General features: G+C 41.0%; 1 protein-coding gene across 21 annotated transcripts in view; it reads right to left on the bottom strand.

Annotated features, from left to right (window-relative positions):
- Positions 1 to 21726, bottom strand: part of PPFIBP2 (PPFIA binding protein 2) — a 195643-nt gene that overhangs the window by 44656 nt on the left and 129261 nt on the right. For all 21 annotated transcript variants that reach the window (XM_007496981.3, XM_007496983.3, XM_007496982.3 and 18 more), the window contains one exon: positions 7665 to 7796. In XM_007496981.3, the coding sequence (XP_007497043.2) occupies positions 7665 to 7796 (132 nt within the window). The remainder of the gene's footprint in view (positions 1 to 7664; positions 7797 to 21726) is intronic.

Raw genomic sequence — 21726 nt, 5'->3', positions numbered from 1 at the left:
TCCCAATATCCTTAAGCTTATTCATTAAAGAATATAGTAAATGTTTTAAAAAATCTCAATTTTGATGAAAGAATGGAAGATCAATAATAGTAGATTCCATTACTCACACAGTAGAAACAAACAATAAAACTCCCAACTATACAAATTGGAATGGAGTATTAAATTGGATTTTAAAGGTATATGAAAAGAACTGAATGCGAAAGTCAAGAAATTTTAACCTTTTACCATATTTTTTTTGGCCAGTTTTCTTTGAAAAGACTTGTACAATTGAAAAAGAACAAAAAATCTGGCTAGTTAATGTTAGAGGAGGGTGGGCATAACAAGTATTGCTGGAGCTGTGAATTGGTTCAAATACTGTGGAAGACAAAGTCTGGAACTATGGCTAAAAATCATTAAATTGGGTACATCCTTTGATTGGTAATAAATACTAAAAAGAGGCATATATTCCTCAAAGGCAGAGGAAAAGGATCAATGTGTACAAAAATATGCATGTATGTACTTGTCTGTTCAATCATTCATTTACTCATACCAGATCTATCAATTCAGGAAATGATGGAACTTCATTTGAAAATTTGATCAATAAGGTGTTAAAAAACCAAATCAAACCAACATAGCTTGGTATCTTCCTACCAATTTATAATCTTAGAGAGGTGCCTTGGGGCAAGCTCACACTACGTCGCAATTAAAATATTCACTGAAAAATCATGTATGCAATGAAGATATGGTTTTACATACAATCCACACATATTACATATTAATAGACAATTTTTGTAAAAAGTTGCTCTTTTAAAAAAAACCAAGGAATATGCATCTGGGAAAATTATAGGTAAATATTGGAAGGCAAATGTTTTACAAATGATATTCATGGACAATAATGTACTAAAAAATGAAGTAAATAACAATAACATAACCAAAACTATCAACAATTAAGTTGACCTAGATTTTTAAAAGATTGGTCTCTTAAATAATTCCACAAACCAGCTAAAACACTATAAGGCCTATACCCCAAAAGGAAAAAAAAAAGTCGGAATGGGAATATTTTTAGCGCCATTCTTGTAGAATCTCCAATCAGAAGCTATAGAAGTGCCCACCTGTTGGGCTAAACAAATTAGAACCTAGGAATGCAATGGAATGTTATTGCACAGTAAGAAATGACCAAATTGTCAGTTTTAGAAGAAACTGGGAAGACCTTCATCAAGAGATACAAAGTAAAATATACAGAAATCAGAGCACAATCAATACAAGGACAACATTTTAAAGAAAATAGCTTTTAAAAGTCTAAAGTAACTTGAGTTCAGAGGATTGAAGATGAAGCCCACCAGTCACCTCCTGCCAAAGTGATGCAGAATGAGACATACACTTACGGACATGGCCAAAATAGGAATTTGGGTTCATTGGATTATACCTTCTTGTTATGATATTTTTTTCTTTTTACTGTTCAGTTGGGTTTAGGACAGAGACAGAGATAATAAAAGCTTTCAAAAATTTATTGATCAATTTTAGAAATCAAGTAATTCCTATGGAAAGAGAAAATTAAAGCTATAGCAACTAATTATATTAAAGATAACATAAAAGATACTATATATTATTGTATATGGAATGCAAACAAAGCAATACAGAGATGAATTTATAGTTCTGAAGGCCTATAGCAACAACAAAAAAAGATAAAAGAAAAATTTACTCAATTTAAAGTGTCACTAGCTTTAGTCAAAGATAACAGGAATTTGCATGAAGAAAATGAATGTTTCAGGAAATAAAAAGAAAAGATACAGAGAAGGGAATCTGGAATAAATATCTCTGGGCAAAATCTGATACATCTCTATTAGGATCTGATATGGATCCAAGTTGCTCTCAAGGAAAAGACAAATTAAAATAACTTTCAGGTGATATCTTACATCTATTAAACTGTCAAAGAAAGAATTTTAAAATGATAAAATTCTCTACCAGAAAGATCTAGGGAAAGCCTTGTTGGAGGGATTGTAAGTTGGAAAGATTTTCATAGAACAAGTTAAAAAACAAGCAATGACAAAAAATGTGATTCAATCTTTTGACCCAGGATTAGTGCCTTGTACAAAGACTGATATTTGTGTGGTTCTGGGCAAATCACTTAATGAGTGGAGGTGGGGAAGGGGAAAGGAAATATAAAGGAAGTGAGATGGGGGTGGTCAGGGCAGAAACAGAGACAGAAATAGACACCAAAAGACAGAGACAGAGATAGAACCAAGAACAAATCATAATTTTGTTTCAAGTTTTATTGTATGGTTTTTCAACCAAAAGGCAAATAGTTTAGGTTGAATATTTTTATTTGGCATTCAGTGCCATGTTCTGTTCGCCGATTCATATTTGTTACAAATGTTACTCTTTGTGATGTTCAAATCTGGACTCTGGCACTTCCTAGCTATATGACCTTGGACAAGTCCCTTAACCCAGTTTGCCTCAGTTTTCTCATCTGTCAAATGAGCTGGAGAAGGAAATGGCAAACCATTCTATTATCTTTGCCAAGAAAACCACAAATGGAGGCATGAAGGGCTGAAAAAAACTAACAAACAAACAAAAAAACACCCCAGAATGCATAGAGATGTTATTCCAAAGAATGTAGTCAAATGAATAATAACTGATGTTTATTTGGAGCTTTAAGATTTTCAATGATCTTTCCATAAATTATCTCTTGGTCCTGATATTATCCCTATTTCAGAGGGAGAAAACTGAGGTTCTGAGAATTTAAATTTCTTACACAGTTACAGAACACACAGATGTCTAAGGCACTATATAATTTCTGTTTTTTAAGTCCAGTCCTTTCCCGCCATGTAGAATTGTTTCATTTTTGTCTTTAACTCCTTTGCCTAGCAAAGTGATACATGGTAGACATTTAATAAATATTGTGGACTAAGTGATGGAGTGATTAAATGATTGACTGATTAACTACCCGAAATGCCATATAAATGCTAGGCAGTAGAGAAACTGAGTTCTGATGCTTAGCAATGAGATCTATAATGAGAGCTGGTTCCTCAAGGGACTGTCTAATAGGGGATAGAAAAAATGGACAAACCAAATAAAAAGAATAAGGGGCAGGTAGGTTGCCCGGTTATAATAGCAGGTTTGGAGGACATGGGAGGTCCTGGGTTCAACTGTGACCTCAGAAACTTCCAAACTGTGTGACTCTTAAGTCACTTAACACCTTTTGCCTAGCCCTTACTGCTCTTCTGTTTTGGAACTAATGCTTAGTATTGATTCTAAGATGGACGCTAAGGGTTTAAAAAAAATCTAACAGTGAAAAGGAAGGAAAGCAAACAAGCATTTATTAAAGCATCGACTATATCCCTTGCACTGTGCTAAATACTTCACAAATACTCTCTCATTTGATCCTTCCAATAGTACTGGGAGGGAGGTGGTACTAGTATGATCTTCATTTCATAGCTGAGGAAACTGAGGCTGAGAGGAAGTGTCATGCAGTTTACAAAATGTCTGAGACCAGATTAGAACTCAACTTTTCCTGACTCCAGGTCACAGAAGATAGGGAACAAGCAAATGGTTCAATTGTGATGTATAAAAAAAAAATCAGCACATTAGAAAAACCTATTCCAGCTCTACAGAATCCCCAAGGAAACTAATGCATCCATCCAGCTTCTCAGAAGGGAATCATCAAAAGCCTCAGAACTGTCCTCTCCTGTTTGGTTCTGAAAGTTCTACTTGGGACACTTGGAGTCTGCAGCTCCAGAATGTCACAGACTGCATATGCTGGTGTGCAGAGGAGGGCATGGTGGATTCTTGGGAACCAGAGAAATATCCCCTTTTGTCCATATTGTCTTTATTTTAAAATGAGCACCAAGAAGCTCTCCCTCCCTTAGACAGAGCAGTTGACAGGCTGGGAGGCTGGGGACAACAGTCATAAGTGGGCTAACTGAACAGCAGCCTCCACAGGCTGAAACACAAAGGTTTCATTGTCTTTCTGATCACTGGGAGGTAAGGAAAAAGAACAGATCTAGGGAAAAGGCTCAGGCCCTTCTAGGTCTTCAGGAATGCTTAGAAAGCTAAACAAGGCCTAGGCTTTAGCAAGCCTAGATCATTTTTGGCCAAGATAGACTCAAGGAAGGGGCCCTGGAAGAGTTTTTGATGTCAGACTATGGAACAGGAAGAGACCTTAGACCTAGTCTGTCTCAGTTTCCTCAACTATAGGGTTGTTGAGAGGATCAAATGAAATAATATTTGTAAATGCACTTAGCACATAAAAGGTGATTAATAAATGCTCCTTCATACCCCTCTCCTCTGCCTCAATACAGGGGATCTTTGCCTTCCTTGTGTCATGACACTGGCCTTATACCTGGCAGTTTGAGGAAGCCAATGGATTCCTCACAATGTTTTTAAATCCATTTAATAAGCTATCTATTTTATAGATACATTTTATATTTATAATTGGTCTGCAAAGGAGACCAATTATACTGAAATAGTTATATATATATAAAGTTCCTAGACCCCAGGTTAAGAATTCCTGAACTAGTCTAACCTCTCTGTGGTTAAAGAATTGAGGCTGGCCATAGGAGGCTAAGTAACATCATTAGCAAATCATCAGGGACAGCTAGGTAGCTCCAGGGGATAAAAAGCCAGGTCAGGGGACAAGAGGTCTTGGATTCAAATCTGGACTCAGACACTTCCCAGTTGTGTGACCCTGGGCAAATCACTTAACCCCGATAGTCTAGCCTTTACAGTTCATAGTTTACAGCACCTTGGAATGGATACTTAGTAATGATTCTAAGGTAGAAGGTGAAAGTATTAAAAAACACCTATATTGAAACTCTCTATGTATCCTGGTGAGTACAGATTCAGGGTTAAGGAACCATTAAAATAGGGGAGGAGATTAGAAAAGAAACTGATCATGTATATCTACTAAAGCAGATGTCACACAGAGTAGCAAATATTAAAGAGAATAGGGGGTTTTAACCTGGGATCCATGAACTAAAAAAAAAAAAAACAACAAACCACATTTCCATAACTGTTTTCCCATGTAATTGGCTTCCTTTATAATTTCACATATTTTAAAAATCCATTCGCGAGACTGCCAAAGGGATCCATAACTTAAAATAGTTAAGATCCCAGAAATAAAGGCATCTCAATAGAGTGGCCCAAGAATCGATCAAATTCATCCAGTAAGGAGGGTTGTAATAAAACTTGTGGCCTCAGAAACATATACATTAAAGGGACGGTTCACGATTGCTGGAAGAAGTCATAGAGTTGCCAAAAATAGCTTCACGGGAATCTATCCCTTGTCCTGTGTCATTTGACATCTGTGTAAATGGTTTGAATGAAGATACAGATGTTCTGTTTATTAGGGTTGCAGAGGGCAAAGCTGGGAGGGAAAGCTGGGAGGGACCAAATGACAACATCAGCATTTGAAATAAATTTTGACAAGAGTTAAAAGAAAAATAAACTGGGGATTTACCTAAACATTTAGCCAGCTCAGTGAGTCAACAGTATCATGTGGGAAGCAATCCCCCCACCCCAAAGGCTAATTAATTGTAGACTACATTAATAAAAGCATTGTATTCAGGAGGGCAGAATCCCCCCCCCTCCCCCCAAATGAAAGCCCCTTAAGGGTTGGGATTGTTTCATTTTCATTTTAGTAGTCCCAGCACCTAACACCAGGGACACAGGAGGTGCTTATTAAATGTTTGTCAAGTTGAAGGAAGCATGAAGAGCACTTTGGAGTGCTCTACTCAGTTCGGGGGGCCCCTTCTTAGGAAGGCCATGGATGAGCCCTGTAACAGGTGCATGTAGAGGAGGGTGACCAATATGGTCACTAGCATGGTGAGAGGGGACAAAACCATGCCACACGAGGAGTAGATGAAGGAATTGCAGAGGTTTGAAAAGATCTAGAGACTGTCCTTTAGAAGAGGGATCAGAATTGGGGCTGGCCTCAGAGAACGGGAAAATTGGGACATTAATGCACCGCTAGTGGAGTTGTGAATTCTGTTCTAGAGAGCATTTGGAACTATGTCCAAAGGGCTAAGCTGTGCGTATCCTTTGACCCAGCAATATGACTATCTCAAAGATTTATTAAAAAGGAGGAAAGGGCCTTTTTCTACAAAATATTTATAGCAACTCCTTTTGTGGTGGCAAAGAAGCAGAAATCAAGGGAATGCTTGTCAATTAGGGATGACTGAATAAATTGTGATATATGATTGGCATGGAATACTTTTGTGCTATAAGAAATAACAAGCAGGATAATTTCAGAACATAAAAGGACTTACATGAACTGATGCAGAGTGAAGGGAGCAGAGCTAGGAAAACACCTTACACAGTAACAGTAATATTATTAATTGAAGAACTGTGAATGACTTAGCTCCTCAGCATTACAATAATCTAAAATAATCCCAAAGGGCTCATGATGAAAAATGCTATCTGCCTTCAGAGGAAGAACTGATAAACACTCATAACCCAACCCCCCCCCCCAATAAAGCCATAAATACACTGATGTGAAAGAGAGTATGCTTTAATCTGCATCTGATTCTGACAATTCACAATGTTTTACTTTCTGTGTATGGTGTTCACTTGGTTCTGCTTATTTCACTCTGCATCACTTGCTGCAGATCTTTCCAGCTTTTTCTGCAATCATCTTATCATTTCTTATAGCACAACAGCATTCCCATCACCAACATGTATCACAATTTGTTGCTTGGCCATTCTCCAACTGATATACTCTTAATTGGAAAAATATTTTATATGTTTGCACACAAAAGATTTATATCAGATTGTTTTCTGTCTAAGGAAGGTGCAGAATTTGGAAATCAAAATGTAAAAAAAAAGTTGAGGTGTTTTTACATGTAATTGGGGGGAAATTAAATTACTTAAAAAAGAGCCCAGGGCAAGGAATCAAAAAATAAGCATTTAGAAAAAAAGGAGCATTTAGAGTTGTTAGGGACTGAGAGATTACAGAGAACACCTAGACCCAGTGATTAAATTATTTATATATAGAGTGGCATCATAAACAGTGCCAGATTCAGGAAGATTTGGGTTCAAATGTTGCCTCTTACAATGATTAAATGTCTGACTGTGGGAAACTCATTTTACTGTTATGGGTCTCAGTTCTTTTAGATAATCAGTCTGGCCATAGACACTTCCTAGCTGTGTGATAACTCTGTCTTAGGCATCTCACTCTCAAGAACAGCTGTTTGTTGAGATTAGAAGTTCAATGAGTTGTGGGAAAAGCTCTGGCCCTCTCGAGTCCTTGGGGGAACAGTGGCAGCTGGCTAAATGAACACCAGGGCCATGTGTTCTAAAACAAATCTGTAAAAACCATTTGTCATTGCTGTGCCTCTTTTTAAACATCAGTGTCTGTCCCTGCCTGATGGGGTCTTCCTGCCTCTCCCCTCAGTGGAAGCTTCCCTCATTCCAAAAAAGCAAGGCTTAGCAGAAGGTCAAGACTTTGGCAGTGGATGACCCATCCTCCCCCCACTGACCACTCCCCTGGGGGCCTGAAGGAGGGCATGACAGGATTTAGAACTAGAAGGACCAAACACCAATGCCCAGAGAGGGTAGTTGGCTTCTCGTCCTCACAGTCTAAGGCTGGGGCTCGTCTGCTTACACTATTTTCTCCCTCTCAGAAGCTCGACAATGACAGTTGGCCTTTCCCTAATTGTGCACATGAGCTGGCAGCCAGGGACACTCACCTCTACTTTCCTCTTCTTCTCCTCCTGCTCCTTCTGCTCTCTCTCCATGTTGACCTGCCGGAGCTTCAGCTCTGACACCTCTGCCATCAGTTCTAGCTTCTGGGCCTCGAGCGATGTGCGACTCAGCAGCTCCTGCAGAAGGAGAAGACATCTCAGAGACTCCCCACAATTGACAGAGAGGCCAGGAGAGACAGGGAACACACACATGCTGGTAGATCTGAAGGTGGTTCAAAGCTCTAGCCTGGGAGGCAAGGGCTGCTGCTATTATTACACCCATTTCAGAGATGGGGAACCAGAGGCTTAGAGAATGAACCGAGTAGGGGCTCTGGAGTAAGAGCAGTTTGCTAGGGGACACTGCCTCTCCCTTCGGCTATAATCCCCTGAAAGCATGGCCTTTCTTTTACTATAGTGTGCCTTCTGCTTGGCACAGAGCTTGGCATTTAGTTTTTAATTTTATTTAAAATTTCTTTCCCATATAGATACAAATTAAACCTCTTACCTTCTGTGTTAGAACCAATAAAGAACAGTAAGGGCTGGGCAATGGGGGTTAAGTGACTTGCCCCAGATCACACTGCCAGGAAGTTGGAGGCCATATTTGAACCCAGGACCACCCATTTCCAGGCCTGGCTCTCTATCCCCAGAGCCCCTTAGTTGCCCACTAGGTACAACGTAAATAACTGATTTCTGATATCTTCCGATCATGTTCTGTCTCCCTCTTTCCACTCTCTGAGACAGCCGGTAATATGATCATGCAGTGCCCCCCTCCATGTTGGTCCTGGCTGCTTACACAAGGGAAAGCACGCGAAGGCACAGTTGGGAAGGCCTGGCTTCTGCCTGCATTCACTCTATTCGTTCCTCCCAAGGCGGCTCCCCCACCCCAGGGCTTATATCACTTAGACTGTGACAACCTCTCTGGGCCTCAGTTCCTCATGGAAAAAAATGAAGGCAGCCTCCAACAGCCCAAGGATTCCGTGATTTGCCCAGGGCCACGGACTGCCATGGCAGGACTGGAACCTGGGACTCTTTCCACTCTGCCATCCTGCTTGTCTGCAGACAGGTGGCGCAGCAGCTTCTGGCCCGCTTCCTACATGCGAGCAGCTGGGGGGAGGGGGTAAACCCCCTGCCGGAATCCCATTACCAACTCAGGGCCCTACGAACACCAGTGAGAGCAGGTGGCAGATGGGGTGGGGAGGCCTGGCTGTGTGACTCTCTGGCCCTCTGGGGCTTCTAGTCTCCCTGGGCCCCTATGCAGTACAGGGATAATCGTAATCATGAGAGATTAACTCACGGGATTGTGGTGTTGCCGCTCTGTTAGAAGTAAGAGCTTTTGTGGCGGGAGATCTAGGTCTGAATCCTAATTGGACCACTTTAGAGGCAGGTGATCAGGGCCAGTCACGTGACCTCCAGAAGCCTCCGGGTACGCCTCGGGGCTGCCTCTGGAGGGTGCTGCAGGTTCCCCCTCCCTGGGGTATTTTAAAGGCCAGGAGAGGAATCAATAAGCATTAAATCTCTATTTATGCTGTTCCAGGCACTGGGCTAAGGGAAATGGTCTCTGCCCTCAGAAAGCTTTTCCATTGACCCAGGAAGTTGCCTGAAATATAGGATAGTGTAGAGGAATCAACGTGGATGGGCATTTTGGCGGCCCACGGGGACCTTTTCTAGGTTTATGAGTAATGGGTTAGGAACAGTAGCATTTGGCACCAGCCGACTGTGTGCCTGGCCCAGAGTTGCGAAGAATCATTTCCCGGAGTCCAAATTAGGCCTCAGACACTTCCTCGATGTGAGACCCGAGAAAATCATTTCACCTTGTTGGCCTGAGTTTCCTCATCTGTAAAATGAGCTGGAGGTGGAAATGGCCAACCACTCCTGTATCTTTGCCAAGGAAACCTCAAATGGGGCCACAAGAGCTGGACACAACTGAAGACGACAATTTGAAATCCTAAGAGGGGAATGGTAGAAAGAACATCTTGTCTGTCTGTTCTCAAATAACATGGGTTCAAATCCAGCCTCTGCCATTAACTACTCTTTGACATTGGTCCACTAATTCTACTTCTCTGGGCCTCAGTTTTTGTAAAATGAGATTGGACTATATGATCTCTAAGGTCCATGCTTGGTGTAAATTTATGCTGGCAGGGTGAGTGGGAAAGAGGAAAGATCATTTATAATGCTATTTATTACAAGAGGCTCCAAGAGGTGTGTGTTATAAGAGCGGTTGCCATGGGAGTAGAAAGGAGGCCAGTTCTGAGCACAGTGACAGTAGATCAAAGGACTTGGGTGGAGTAGAATGGAGAAATTGCACCTCCCTCTTTTCTGCCTTTCTTTTAAAAATTAAATAAAATTAATTATTTTTTAAAGTGTCCTTCAGCAAACCTGTTGGGGCAAAGGTGTGTATGGAATATGGTATGTACTGTCACTCAGTGTATGTTTAGAGGGAAAGATATGTTCAGTCTTTTTTTTTTTTAAACTCTTTTACCTTCTGTCTTAGACTCAATATTGTTCCAAGACAGAAGAACAGTATTGGCTCCAAGGCAGAAGAGTCCTAAGAACTAGGCAATGGGGGTTAAGTGACTTGCCCAGAGCCACGCAGCTAGGAAGTGTCTGAGGTCACTTTGGAACCTAGGCTCTCTCATCTATGGGCTGAGTTCTCCTGAGCCACCCATCTGCCCTCAGGTAGGTTCAATTTCCAGCAAGCTGAGCTTAAGATATAGGAAGGTCATCAGGTTGTATTGGAAAATCCAGTAACAGAGCTGTGGGGAGAGGCTAAGGGTGGAGATATAGATTTAGGAGTCCCCAGCACAGAGGTGATTATGAAGATTACTGGTAGGACAGAACCTTAGGGAAACACCAGTTGTTAGGTGGCAAGCAGAAGAAGAAAAGGAGGGGAACCATAAGAATGTAGCATCATGGAAGGCCAGGGATGTAAAGGTATCAAGGAGAGAGATGACCCAGAGTGATGGCACAGGCTTCCAGAGAGGCCAAAAAAATGAAGAAAGAAAAAGAAAAAAATTCAATAAAACAAGCAAAGAATTTATCATGACATTGGCAAGAGCTTTTTTCAATAATTTTTTTTTTTGAAGGAGAGAGCATTTCAAGGGTTTACTACTCAAGGAGTAGGCTGTAAGGAAGTGGGAGAATGAAGGTGGAGCAAGCTTTCTAAGAGTATGGAAGGAAGGGAGGAAGGAGGATATAGGGAAAAATTCTTGGAGAGAGAAAAAAAGAGAAGGGGGCAGGCAATGTGTGTGGCTAATCAATAAAAGAAAAAACGAGTCAGATAAATTTCTAAACAAAATACAAGAGTAGCAACAATCAAAACTGATTATCAAACACTCTGTAGCCCAAACTGGGTGGCGGCAAGTTCAATGATTTGTCTAAGTTTTCTGGGGCAGATTGTCAACCCTGCCCATGATAGGCACCTGGGGCACCACCCTCTCTCTTTAGGATCCTAGAAACATTCAGCCCATATTCAAGGTATTCTCTGGGTCTGTATTCACTTAGAAATCCCAGCTCACAAAGCCTCACCAACCTGTTTGTTTTATTCTAGTCCATCAGGAAATACTATTAGTTCAAATCTACTTAAAGAAACCACATAGTAAAAAAGTTAGAGCATTCCCCATAAAACTTGGGGCTGGGGTATGCTCTCCCACAAAGAGGTTGACCAGGAGTGGGAAGAAAGCCAGGGATCATCATCATCAGGATACTTTATGGAGGGCCATACCACTGACCACTTGGATACAAGATGAGAATAGTTCCTTGTTCCACATTTAAAAAAACCTGCCAGACAGGGTGGCTCTTCCAGCCCTCACCCCTCATTTAGGAATGCCCATCCCATCCCATGCCATCCTTTATCTTTCAGATTCAAAACTATGACAATGTGCCTTCTCTTCCCCTTGCCCTGAAATCTAATGTTACAGAATCCACTCCTGACTCTATAGACAATGAAACTGAGGTCCACAGAGGCTGAAGGGCACCACTAAAATAGGCAAGTGATGGAGAAAAGATGAGAGCCCAGGTGCTCTCACTCCAAATTTAGTACTCTTCCACTGAACCAATCCACAGTGGTCCATTTATATCAAGTACATTTCGATCTTCCCAACAGCTAAGGGCACACCCCACTCCACCTTCATCCTAACCAAAGGGAAGGCATTTTATGCAAGGAAATGCAAATGACAAATCTAAAACTGGAAGGGACTGCAGGTCACCTCATCAAATCCATTATTTTTCAAATGAGTAGCCTGTAGAAAATAATATGGAACTATATTTAATTGGTAATTGATAACTAAAGATCAGGCAGTTATCTTCTTCCTTTTGTCTACCCTCCCTCCCTCTCTTCAGCCTCCCTTCTCCTTCCTTTTCTCTGATTTTCTCTAAATCAACTCAGGGTGAGTTGATGTTTCACATGAAATACTCTTTCTCTTCTTTATCTTAAGTAAGGAGTTTATATTGGGAAGAAAGGAAAGAATAGAGAATGGAGGTAAGAGGGTTGGGGTTTTCCTTAACACTACAGTGAGCCTTAGGTTTGAAGGATGTTGGGATATGATTCAAATTGAGAGAAGTGGTTGATAGGTCTGGAGGTTCAGTCACTATCATCAACAGAGCAAGTCAGAAAGATATCTGGACTATTGTTCTTCTTTCTTCTGCCTTCAAAATCACCAGGACCACCTCCTGTCTGTCTGCCATGTAAAAAGACAAAAAACTCCTTCCTTCTCTGATACAAGGCAACAGGTAACCAGGGTCCAGCCAGGAGTTGGCTTTTCCACCAGTTGTTTTCCCAATAACATTCCAAATCAGAACACTCGTCCTGACAGGACATCAGACTTCACTGCTTCTGTCTTGCATGCTTTCCCAATTCCTCTCTTCCACAAACCTGAGGCCCAAAGAAATTTCAGTGACTTTCACAAGGTCATACAAGCTATAAGCATAAGAGGTATTATGGGAACTCTGGTCATTGGGTCTCCAGAGTCAATACCAAGAAGTCTGTTTCCCCCATCACTTAAAAAACCCCAAATGTCCCAAGGGTACACAAGGGCACCTCATTCTTCATAGTGGCTAGTTCCTTAAGGAACCACTGCTACCCTCCAAATCTCTCTTTTCCCAGGCTGAAAAGATGCTCTTCTGTTTGTTTTGATTAGATTAATTGGACCCATCAGAACCTGGGTAATGTGAGGGAGGGAGCCCCAAACAGATCAAACTTTTTAAAAGTACCTTCCTTAGAACTTTTTACTTTTTTAACCCTCACTTTCTGCCTTAATAATAACTTTAAGTCAGAAAGGCAAGGACTAGCAGTTTGGGTTAAGTGTCTTGCCCAGGGTCACACAGTTATGAAGTATCTGAGTCCAAACTCGAACCCAGGTCCTCCTGATTTGAGGACTGGTGGTCAATCCACTGTGCCCCTCTTCTGATTTATTATGAAGGATTGAATTTGTACCTATATCTGCTCACAAGGCCGAGAGCAACCCAGATGCTTTGTTAAAATTTCTAATAGTTTCTACTCTCTCTGCCATCTGGGGGGTGAGGATAGGGAAAAACATACAAATTTCAGTCTGCTTTTACTCTGATTAGGAGTCAAAATCAGTCACTCTCAGATGGTGGACTCATCAACTCCTCACTCTATCTTTTAGGCCTCTGTTTCTGGAGGGTGCCATGATACAGATTTGCACAGAATGGTGTTATCATTAACTCTTAATTCTTACTCCATGTATCCAGGCAGTTGCCATCTCTTATCATTTCTATTTCTACAACATCCCTGGCATGCCTTCCCTTTCTTTCCACTCATAAAGTCACTGCTCTATTTAAGGTCCATCCTTACCACCTTCCACTTGAGACAATTTAAAAGCCTTCCATTTGGTCTTCCTGAGTAAAGTTGCCCTTATTGCCATCTATCCTCTGTTCACTTGCCAAATGGATTTTTTTAAACCCATATCTTCCACATTAGAATCAATACCTTGTATTGGTTCCAAGGCAGAGAGTGGTAAGGGCTAGACAATGGGGGTTATGTGACTTGCTCAGGGTCACACAGCTAGGAAGTATCTGAAATCCTATTTGAACCCAGGATCTCCAATCTTTAGACCTGACTCTCAATCTACTGAGCCCCAGAGCCAAATGACTTTCAAAAAAATTATTTTAATTGATTAATTTAGAATATTTTCCCATGGTTACATGAGTCATATTCTTTCCCTCCCCTCCTGTAGCCAATGAGCAGTTTAACTGGGTTTTACATGTATCACCAAATGGATTTTTTAAACTAAGAGCTGCAAATGCTCCCTGTCTCTTCCCAATCCCTAATAAATTCCTGTTGTTCCCTATTACTTGTAGGTTCAAATATAACTCTTTTGGGGAGGGGAAGAAACACTTATCAAGTGCCTCCTATATGTTAGGCACTATATTAAGATGCTTTACAAATATGTGATCTCATTTGATCTTCACAATTCCTTTGACTCTGGCATTGACAACCTGGCCCCTTCTATCTACTCTCCATTCTTTTATTACTTTCCTCCATATTGTTTACAATTCAGCCAAATTGGCCTAATGCACTGGTCCCAACACAAGATCTCTGTATACTGCAAAGGCACCCCCAACCCTGGAAAGCTCCCTGAATACCTTCTGGGACCTCTGCTTAAATGCCACCTTCTAGAAAAGGCCTTTACAAGGCTGCTTTACATGGCTGCTAATCCCCTTCTATTCACTAAGGAGACCCTGTGTATCTTGCACATATATCTTTGTATGTACATGATGTCTCCCCATTAGAATGCAAGCTTCTCTAGGGCACTAACCCCCTGAGCAAATCACTTAACCTTGTGGGCCTCAGTTTCCTCAACTGTAAAGTGAGCTGCAGAAGGAAGTGGCCCACAACTTTAGTATCTTTGCCAAAAAACAAAAAAACAAAACAAAAAAAAAAACCAAATGGGGCCATGAAGAGTCAGACATGGCTGAAAATCAACTTAAGAACAATAAAAATCCTAGTTCCTGGACAACCAGTGAGTGCTTAACAGATGTCTGCTGATTAGTTGATCACCTGCCTAAGGTAAAAGAAAGATTAGAAACGCAGGGTCAGCGGACATAGATGAAGGGAGGGCTTGAGTTTGAATTCTGGCTTTGCCACTATATGTGGGATCTCTGGCAAATCCTTTTCTGGGACTTGGTTTCTTTATCTATAAATAAATTGGTTGGCTTTAGATGTTTTCTAAGGTCCCTTTGTATCTCTAAGTCATGTGGTCTGGTCCTCTCAGGTCATGAAGGAATCTGAGGACTAAGAAGATTAGGTGACTTGCCCAGATTAGGACATCTGTGCCTGAGGCAAGATTCTAGATTCCTAATTCTAGAGCCAGGCTTCTCCTTAAATTTAATAATGCTGACCAAAACTGTCATCACCTCATACCTGGATTATTACCAATAACATTTGGCTTTATTTCCCACAATTCCCCTAGACTCTCTCTGCACCTACCAGAGATCTACCATTATTCCTCAAACACCATGTGTATCTCCCCTTTTTTTCTTCTCTCCGGCTGTAGCGTCTTCCTAGTGTAAAAAATAGACTCGAATACAGGACTACAATCCCCACTTCCCCAAAATGCTTTGTTATCTCACGGGAATTATGAGGTGGGCCGAGATTGAGGAAGGATTTAAGCTGGTGGCAAAGGTTTTTGGGTGTCTTTTGGACTTCCGTTTTGGAGCAGATGCGTCTCTTCCATGATGGGAAGTTATCTGGCCTAGGCCTCTGGCCTAGGCACATGTTTATTATTCTGTATATTCTTTAATCCTTAATAAACCTCTAAAAATATAATACTCCTTGCAGAGAGAAACTAATTTCTACCTGCCTCAGTCTCCCCTAAATTTTAACTGTTACACTAGAAGGTCCTGTATTCTGAACATTTAAAAAATTCCCAGCATTCCAGGGCTGCCCTCAAAGGCTGAGCTCAAGCCCCATTGCTTCCATGAAGCCCTTTCTGGCCATGTCAGTTCCCAGTGACCACTCCACCCTCTCATGTCCTACAGCTCTTACTGCCTTGGGACCCTCACTTGGCAGTGAGCCTTTGGGTTTGTTTTTCAGGATACTCAAAGCCAAGATTCCTGAAGTGATCCTGGAGAGTGACCCTGATGACAAGTGCCCTCTTGCCAAAGGGTTAAGGAAATAACTGAAGGACACTGCTTTTCCTTTAGCCATTACAGATTTAAAGCTCTTGGGTAATAAGGATCCCTAAACCCTAGGGAACTGAGGTTTCCCCTAACTAATCAATCACAAGACCAGGGAATTTAGGGATCTAATGCAAATCCTCCTTTTATATAGAGATAAATGAGGCCCAGAAAGGTTAAGTGACTGAGGCAGGATCTGAACTCAGAAAGAGTCTTTGTGGTTTCAGACCTGACATTCTGTCTACTGTACCACCTTCCTGATTTTGGATTATTGAATAATGTTTCATCAAACTCTGAGACTAATAATCTCATATAAGAAATCTGATCAATTCCCTCTAGACCTCAATCTCTTCACCTGTAGGTAGCTTTCTCCCTTCCCCCTTCTGTCCCAAAAGAATCCATACCCATGATGTGTGTCAACCCATCCTTCCATCTGTGAAATGAATCTCTTGACTTAATAGGATCAATCGCAGGAAAGTATCTAGCTCTGGAATTGGAAAAGAATCTAATAGTCTTGAAGTCTGACCTCCTCCCAGGTGTCTCAGGTGAGGAGACAGTGGCCAAGAGAGAGGCTGACTCAATGTCACGTAGTCAATAAATATAGGAAGTAGAATTTGAATTCGGCAAAAAACTAGGTTTGGGCTCTGAGATTCCAAGTTCTGGGCTCTTTTCCCTACACAGGAAAGGAGAGAAAAATTATAGTTTACATTTATTTGATATGAGGAGAATGAAGTGAGTCCTATAAATATCATTAACCTCATTTTATAAATGGGTGAACAAAGACTCAAAATAGTGTCCTGGGATTTCCGAGCACTTTGGGAACAAAGGTTTGATCCCAGATGCTCTTAGTTGCAAATCTAGTCTTCTTTGCACATAAGGTGCCACAAAAATCTCACAATTATGAAAGTTTAGAATTGCACTACAACTTTTGGGACAGCTAGTACTATGCTGCCTCTAGGTAGCTAGGTGAACTCTGTGGATAGAGAAGAGTAGCAGGCCTGGAGTTGGGAGAACCTGGGTTAAAATCTGGTCATGTGACCCTGGGCAAGTCACTTAACCCCATTTACCTAGCCACTGTCCTTCTGTTTTTACTAGGAAAGACAATAAGGGTTAAAAAAAAAATCTATAGGAATGTGGCTTTCCAAATCTGGCTTTGTTATCTTATAGTTCTTATATATCTTATAGTATTATATAGGGACTCTGGTGACCATTTTAGTTTAATCTAGAACAAAAAGATTCTTATCTCTAACACCTTAAAAGGGGTGGGTGTGAGATCCAGCCTCTGCTTGAGGACCTCTAATGAAGGGAAATCCACTCATTCCCAGGAAGCTTTCTTGAGTGAGGAACAAAACAGATCAAGGCTACTCCCTTTTTCCATTTTGCAGACTTTCCAAGTACTTCCTAAGCACAGCTGTCATTTTCCTCCTAGGTGTTTCCCTCTCTAGATCAACTATTCCCAGTTCTTCAGGCTTATGTGGCCTGAGACTTCACTGTTCTGGGCTCTGGGCATCCTCCAGCTTATTAGAGTCCTTCCTAAGCCAGTGGTGTTACCCAGAAATGAATACAGGAATCGAGGTATGGTCTGACAAGGGCAGAGGCCAGTGGCATCATCCAGTCAGTTTATAGATAGGGTCATAGTCACAAGTGAACAGGCCAACTGTCCAGGGAAACACTAGATTAAAGGATATTAGCTCTCTGGCCTCTCAGCCAAGCGTGGCAAGTCATCATAATTGAGTCCTAAAATGGGTTTTGGGGGGAAGTACCAGTGATTCATTTTCTTTTTCTGAGATTCCATATATATCACTTCAGCAATCTATGCCTTTTGTAATACAGACCAGAATAGAATGAGCTTTTTTGGGCAGTGCTACCAGATTGCTGATTGGCATTGACCAGGCAGTCCATTAAATTTTCTAGATAGTCTTCAGAACTGTTTTCTAGCCATTTCTCCCCTTGACTTGTGAAGTTGATTTTTTCCCCCAACAAATTCAAGGCTTTCTATTTATTCCCATTAAATTCAGGTCAATGTTCTAGTATGTCAAGATCATTTCGGATCTTGGCTGGTAATGATCCAAGTTAATCTTCACTCTCTGCTTTGTATGATCTCGACTTTGCTTTTGTCTGACATTGATAAAAATATTAACTAACTCTGGCTTGAGAACAGATCTCCGAGGCATTTGATCTTTCTGAAAATTCAGTTTTTTCCATTCTAAGACCTTACTCCACCTGAAACTCTGTACAAGGTGGAATTTAGTATTTTGGTTGGCTTAGGTGCTTAATAAATATTGTTGAGTTATTGCTTGAAATGTGGACTCTGCTTACTTAGTATAGAGAGGAAGAGGGCTTCCCATGCCATCTTCAACTTGGCATAAAATCATTAAAGACAACTTAGAGGCAACAAGTCTAAAAAGTCATAATAATTTGGGGGGAGAGAAGGCACTACCATTTAGGGGAAGGGAAGAGACCTCATGATGAGAGGGGTTAGCCTTTGACTTTAGTCTTGAAGGATTCTTGGAGGCAAAACTAGTGCTTTCCAGGAAGGGGCAGAAGGATTTGGTAAAATGAAATTGTGCCAGTACCCACACCAATGGAATGACAGATATTAGGCACAGGGCAGTGCTCCATAAAGGGGTAAAGAACCAAGTCATCTTTAAAGCCACTGTTCGAAAACAGCGGAATTCTTCCTGGGTTGAAAATTGACAAAGGAGAGAGAAGGGAGCTATGGGAGGTGAGAATGGTTCTGTCAGAGCTTCCTTTTCTTACTTCTACCTCCCCATCCTCCATTTCTGATTTGATTTGATATAAAGAACTGGGATTCAAAGTACATATTCTTTCCTTAAATGGAACATGTCTTGAAACAATTATCTCCCTCTTCTAGAGTAACTTGTCTGGAAGGGCTCATTAGTGGGATGTGGTCCAGCTTGTTCCCAACAAATGACAGAGTATCCCAATGGTATGAAGCAATGTGAAACCAGAATGAATACATGGGCAGTTGAAAGAAATAAAAACACAAATTTGCCTTGCTGGCGTCTTGAAGTTAAAGGCTTGGTCAATTTTGCAGAGCAATTTTGTAGATGACATTCTCAGAAAGAGGATTGAGCCCCAAATAAGATCTTTTGAAGTACAACAGCAGGGGCTTTAACAAAACAAATTAGAGTAGGTGGTTAGGAAAGCACAGAGAACATAACATGGCAATGGAACTACCCTGGGGTGTGGAGAAGGAAAGGTCAATGAAATTTTAACTAAATTATACTTTACAAACCAAAACTAAACAACATTTATGTATCCTTTTAGGGCCAAAGAGAACATGGATTTAATGTTCCTATTGCCATCCCGCTCTAGCCATGCATAGCCCACTTTCATAGTGACACCTTCCTCAACTGCCCGATCATCAGCCAATATGTTACATTGAAAAATAATTTCTCTCTCACATTTACAATGGCATGGTGCTCTCTGTCACCATGCTGCTACATAGTGTGGAAAAGAGTAGAGAATGTTTGTGACCACTGAGCACGACTCAAATGAATGAGAGTGACTCTGTTTAGCAGTCTCTGCACTCAACTCTTATAGATTTCCTATCTCATTCTTCATAACACCATTTGAAATCTTTTCCTATCTCTTCAAGATGCTTACTCTGGCATTTGCAGCAGGACTTTGCCTTCTGTTTCTAAAGCTGAAGGGAGTTCCCTCACTTCCCCTCCTACATTTCAGCACCTTTTCTAGCATCATTACCCATTCTCTCCTCTTTTACTGTGGTATTTGATGAGATCACCTTACTCTTTATTATAGCTAATTCTCTGATCTCATCTGCTATTGCTTCCTCCAGAAAGTTACTCTAGAAATCATAACTCTTTCTCATGCATTTTTCATCTTTTTCATTTCATCTTTTCTTTGCCATTATCTCCTTCCCATTACCAGAGATCATGATAATTAAATACATAAAAAGTCTTCACTTAAATGTTCTACCCCATTTATTAACATCTTGTCCTTCTCCACCTTTCCCCCACTACATGTACATTTCTTGTAAAATCAGTGTGCATGTGACACTTCCAATTTCTTAAGAGTGGCTCCACAGAATGTCATATTTGGAAGGAAATCCCTTTGCAACATTTCTCTCAAGTAGGATCAGTGCATTAGGAAGATTGTTTTGGCAATAGTGAATTAGAAAGGGTAGAACCAGGAGTCTTAGAGAGATCAGGTAAGACAAATATTATATTAGTCCAGAAAAGAGGTGAAGTGGGCCTGGACCAAAGTGGGGAGAGATATGAGGAGATAATGAAAGAAACCAGAATCAAGTTAAAATTGATGGGACTGGACAACTGACTAGATATGGAAGGGGTGAGATAAAGGGAAAAATCAAAGATAACTTGTTTTTATGGGGAGACTGATGGAAGATGGGAATATAGGAGAATCACTGATGGAGGCACTGAAGGGAGGAGCATCCAAGTCTAACAGACGCAGAGCAGGTGGATATGGCATACTAGAACGTGGGGACTAGATATATAGATTTGGAGCTCATTTATACTGGGGTCACAGGTACATGTAGTGGGCAAGAGGATGAATGAGTCAATGAAGGAGTGAAGATCTGAAAAGGCAGGAGAACAAAGAACATCTTGAGATCCAAAGAAAAAGATAATAAATGGTCAGAAGAACGGGATTGTCAAAAGTGTGAGTTAAGGCAAAAAAAAAAAGTCAAGGAGAATCAAGAACTGAGAATGGCTCACTGGATTTGTAATCAAAAGACAAAAATGAAGTGATGAAATCAACAGACTACAAGGAATTGAAGAGTAAACAGGTAGTGAGTAATTTGAGATGCAAGGGAGGCAGTGAGTGCAGACTATTTTAGGGAAAAAAAGTTTAGAGATAAGTGGTCATGTATTAAATGCATGAGTATAGATTTGAACTCAGGTGTCCCTGAATCCAGACACAGAACTCTATCCACTCTATCACCAAATGAACAGGTTTGTAGGCAATGGAGAGGAAACAATTATAGGGAGATAAAAGATCAGAGAGTGATTGGTGGACTTGGGTCCCATAGTGATCAAGGGCACAAGTAGAAGGGGTCCAGTTTGCAAAGGAGAGGGTCATCTTATCCTCTGACACTTTAGCAAAGGAGATGAGGAATGAGGTCAAAGCATAGCAGATGGGAGAGAAGGACACTTACAATAAGAGTTTTGATTATCTCATAATAGGAGATGAAGTTGAAAACTGAAAAAGAGGAAGGCAAGTTGGGAGCCTAAGAAGAGATGAATAAAGGGGTGGGAAGAAGTAGAGAGCCTACTATGTGTCAAACACTGCACTAAACATGTTATAAATTCAATAGACAACTGTTAATCCCTGGGCAGATTACTCCTGGAGTCAACTAAATTCAAGGGGTCACACACATTTTAGGAAGGCCATAGGATTCCAGAATCAGAGGTAAAAGGGAATTTAGGGGTCATCTAGTTCAACCCTTCAGTTCACAGATTAGGAAACTAAGGCCCAGAAGGGATAAGTAGCTTGCCCAAGCTCTTTTGCAATCTTTCATCATCCTCAAGAGGCAAGTGATGACAAAGGATACTATCTTGGAGCGGTTATTAATTCAAGGCAAGGTATTAATGGGAACTCTCACAAAGATAGTTTTCCTCATCCCTTGTACTACCTTCCCTGAGCACAGTATATGTTCATTTCTCTGGGAGAGCTTTCTGAGCCACAGTCTCCTCTAATACACCAAGCTGGCTTGAAGAACCAAATTTGTATGATAGGGGCAGGCCAGAAGTTAGGACATATTATCTGGTCAGGGACATTGCTTTTTAAAAATCTTATTAAAGAAAAAAAAGGCAGCTATGTGTTGCAGTGCCTAGAGTGCTAGGCCTGAAATCATGAAGACTCATCTTCCTGAGTTCAACTCCAGCCTCAGACACTTATTAGCTGTGTGATCCTGGGCAAGTCACTT

The sequence above is a fragment of the Monodelphis domestica genome, chromosome 6 (assembly GCF_027887165.1).
Source record: "Monodelphis domestica isolate mMonDom1 chromosome 6, mMonDom1.pri, whole genome shotgun sequence".
Taxonomy (NCBI): Eukaryota; Metazoa; Chordata; class Mammalia; order Didelphimorphia; family Didelphidae; genus Monodelphis; species Monodelphis domestica.
Note: the sequence above shows the minus strand (reverse complement) of the source record. Positions and strands in the feature narration are given on the sequence as shown.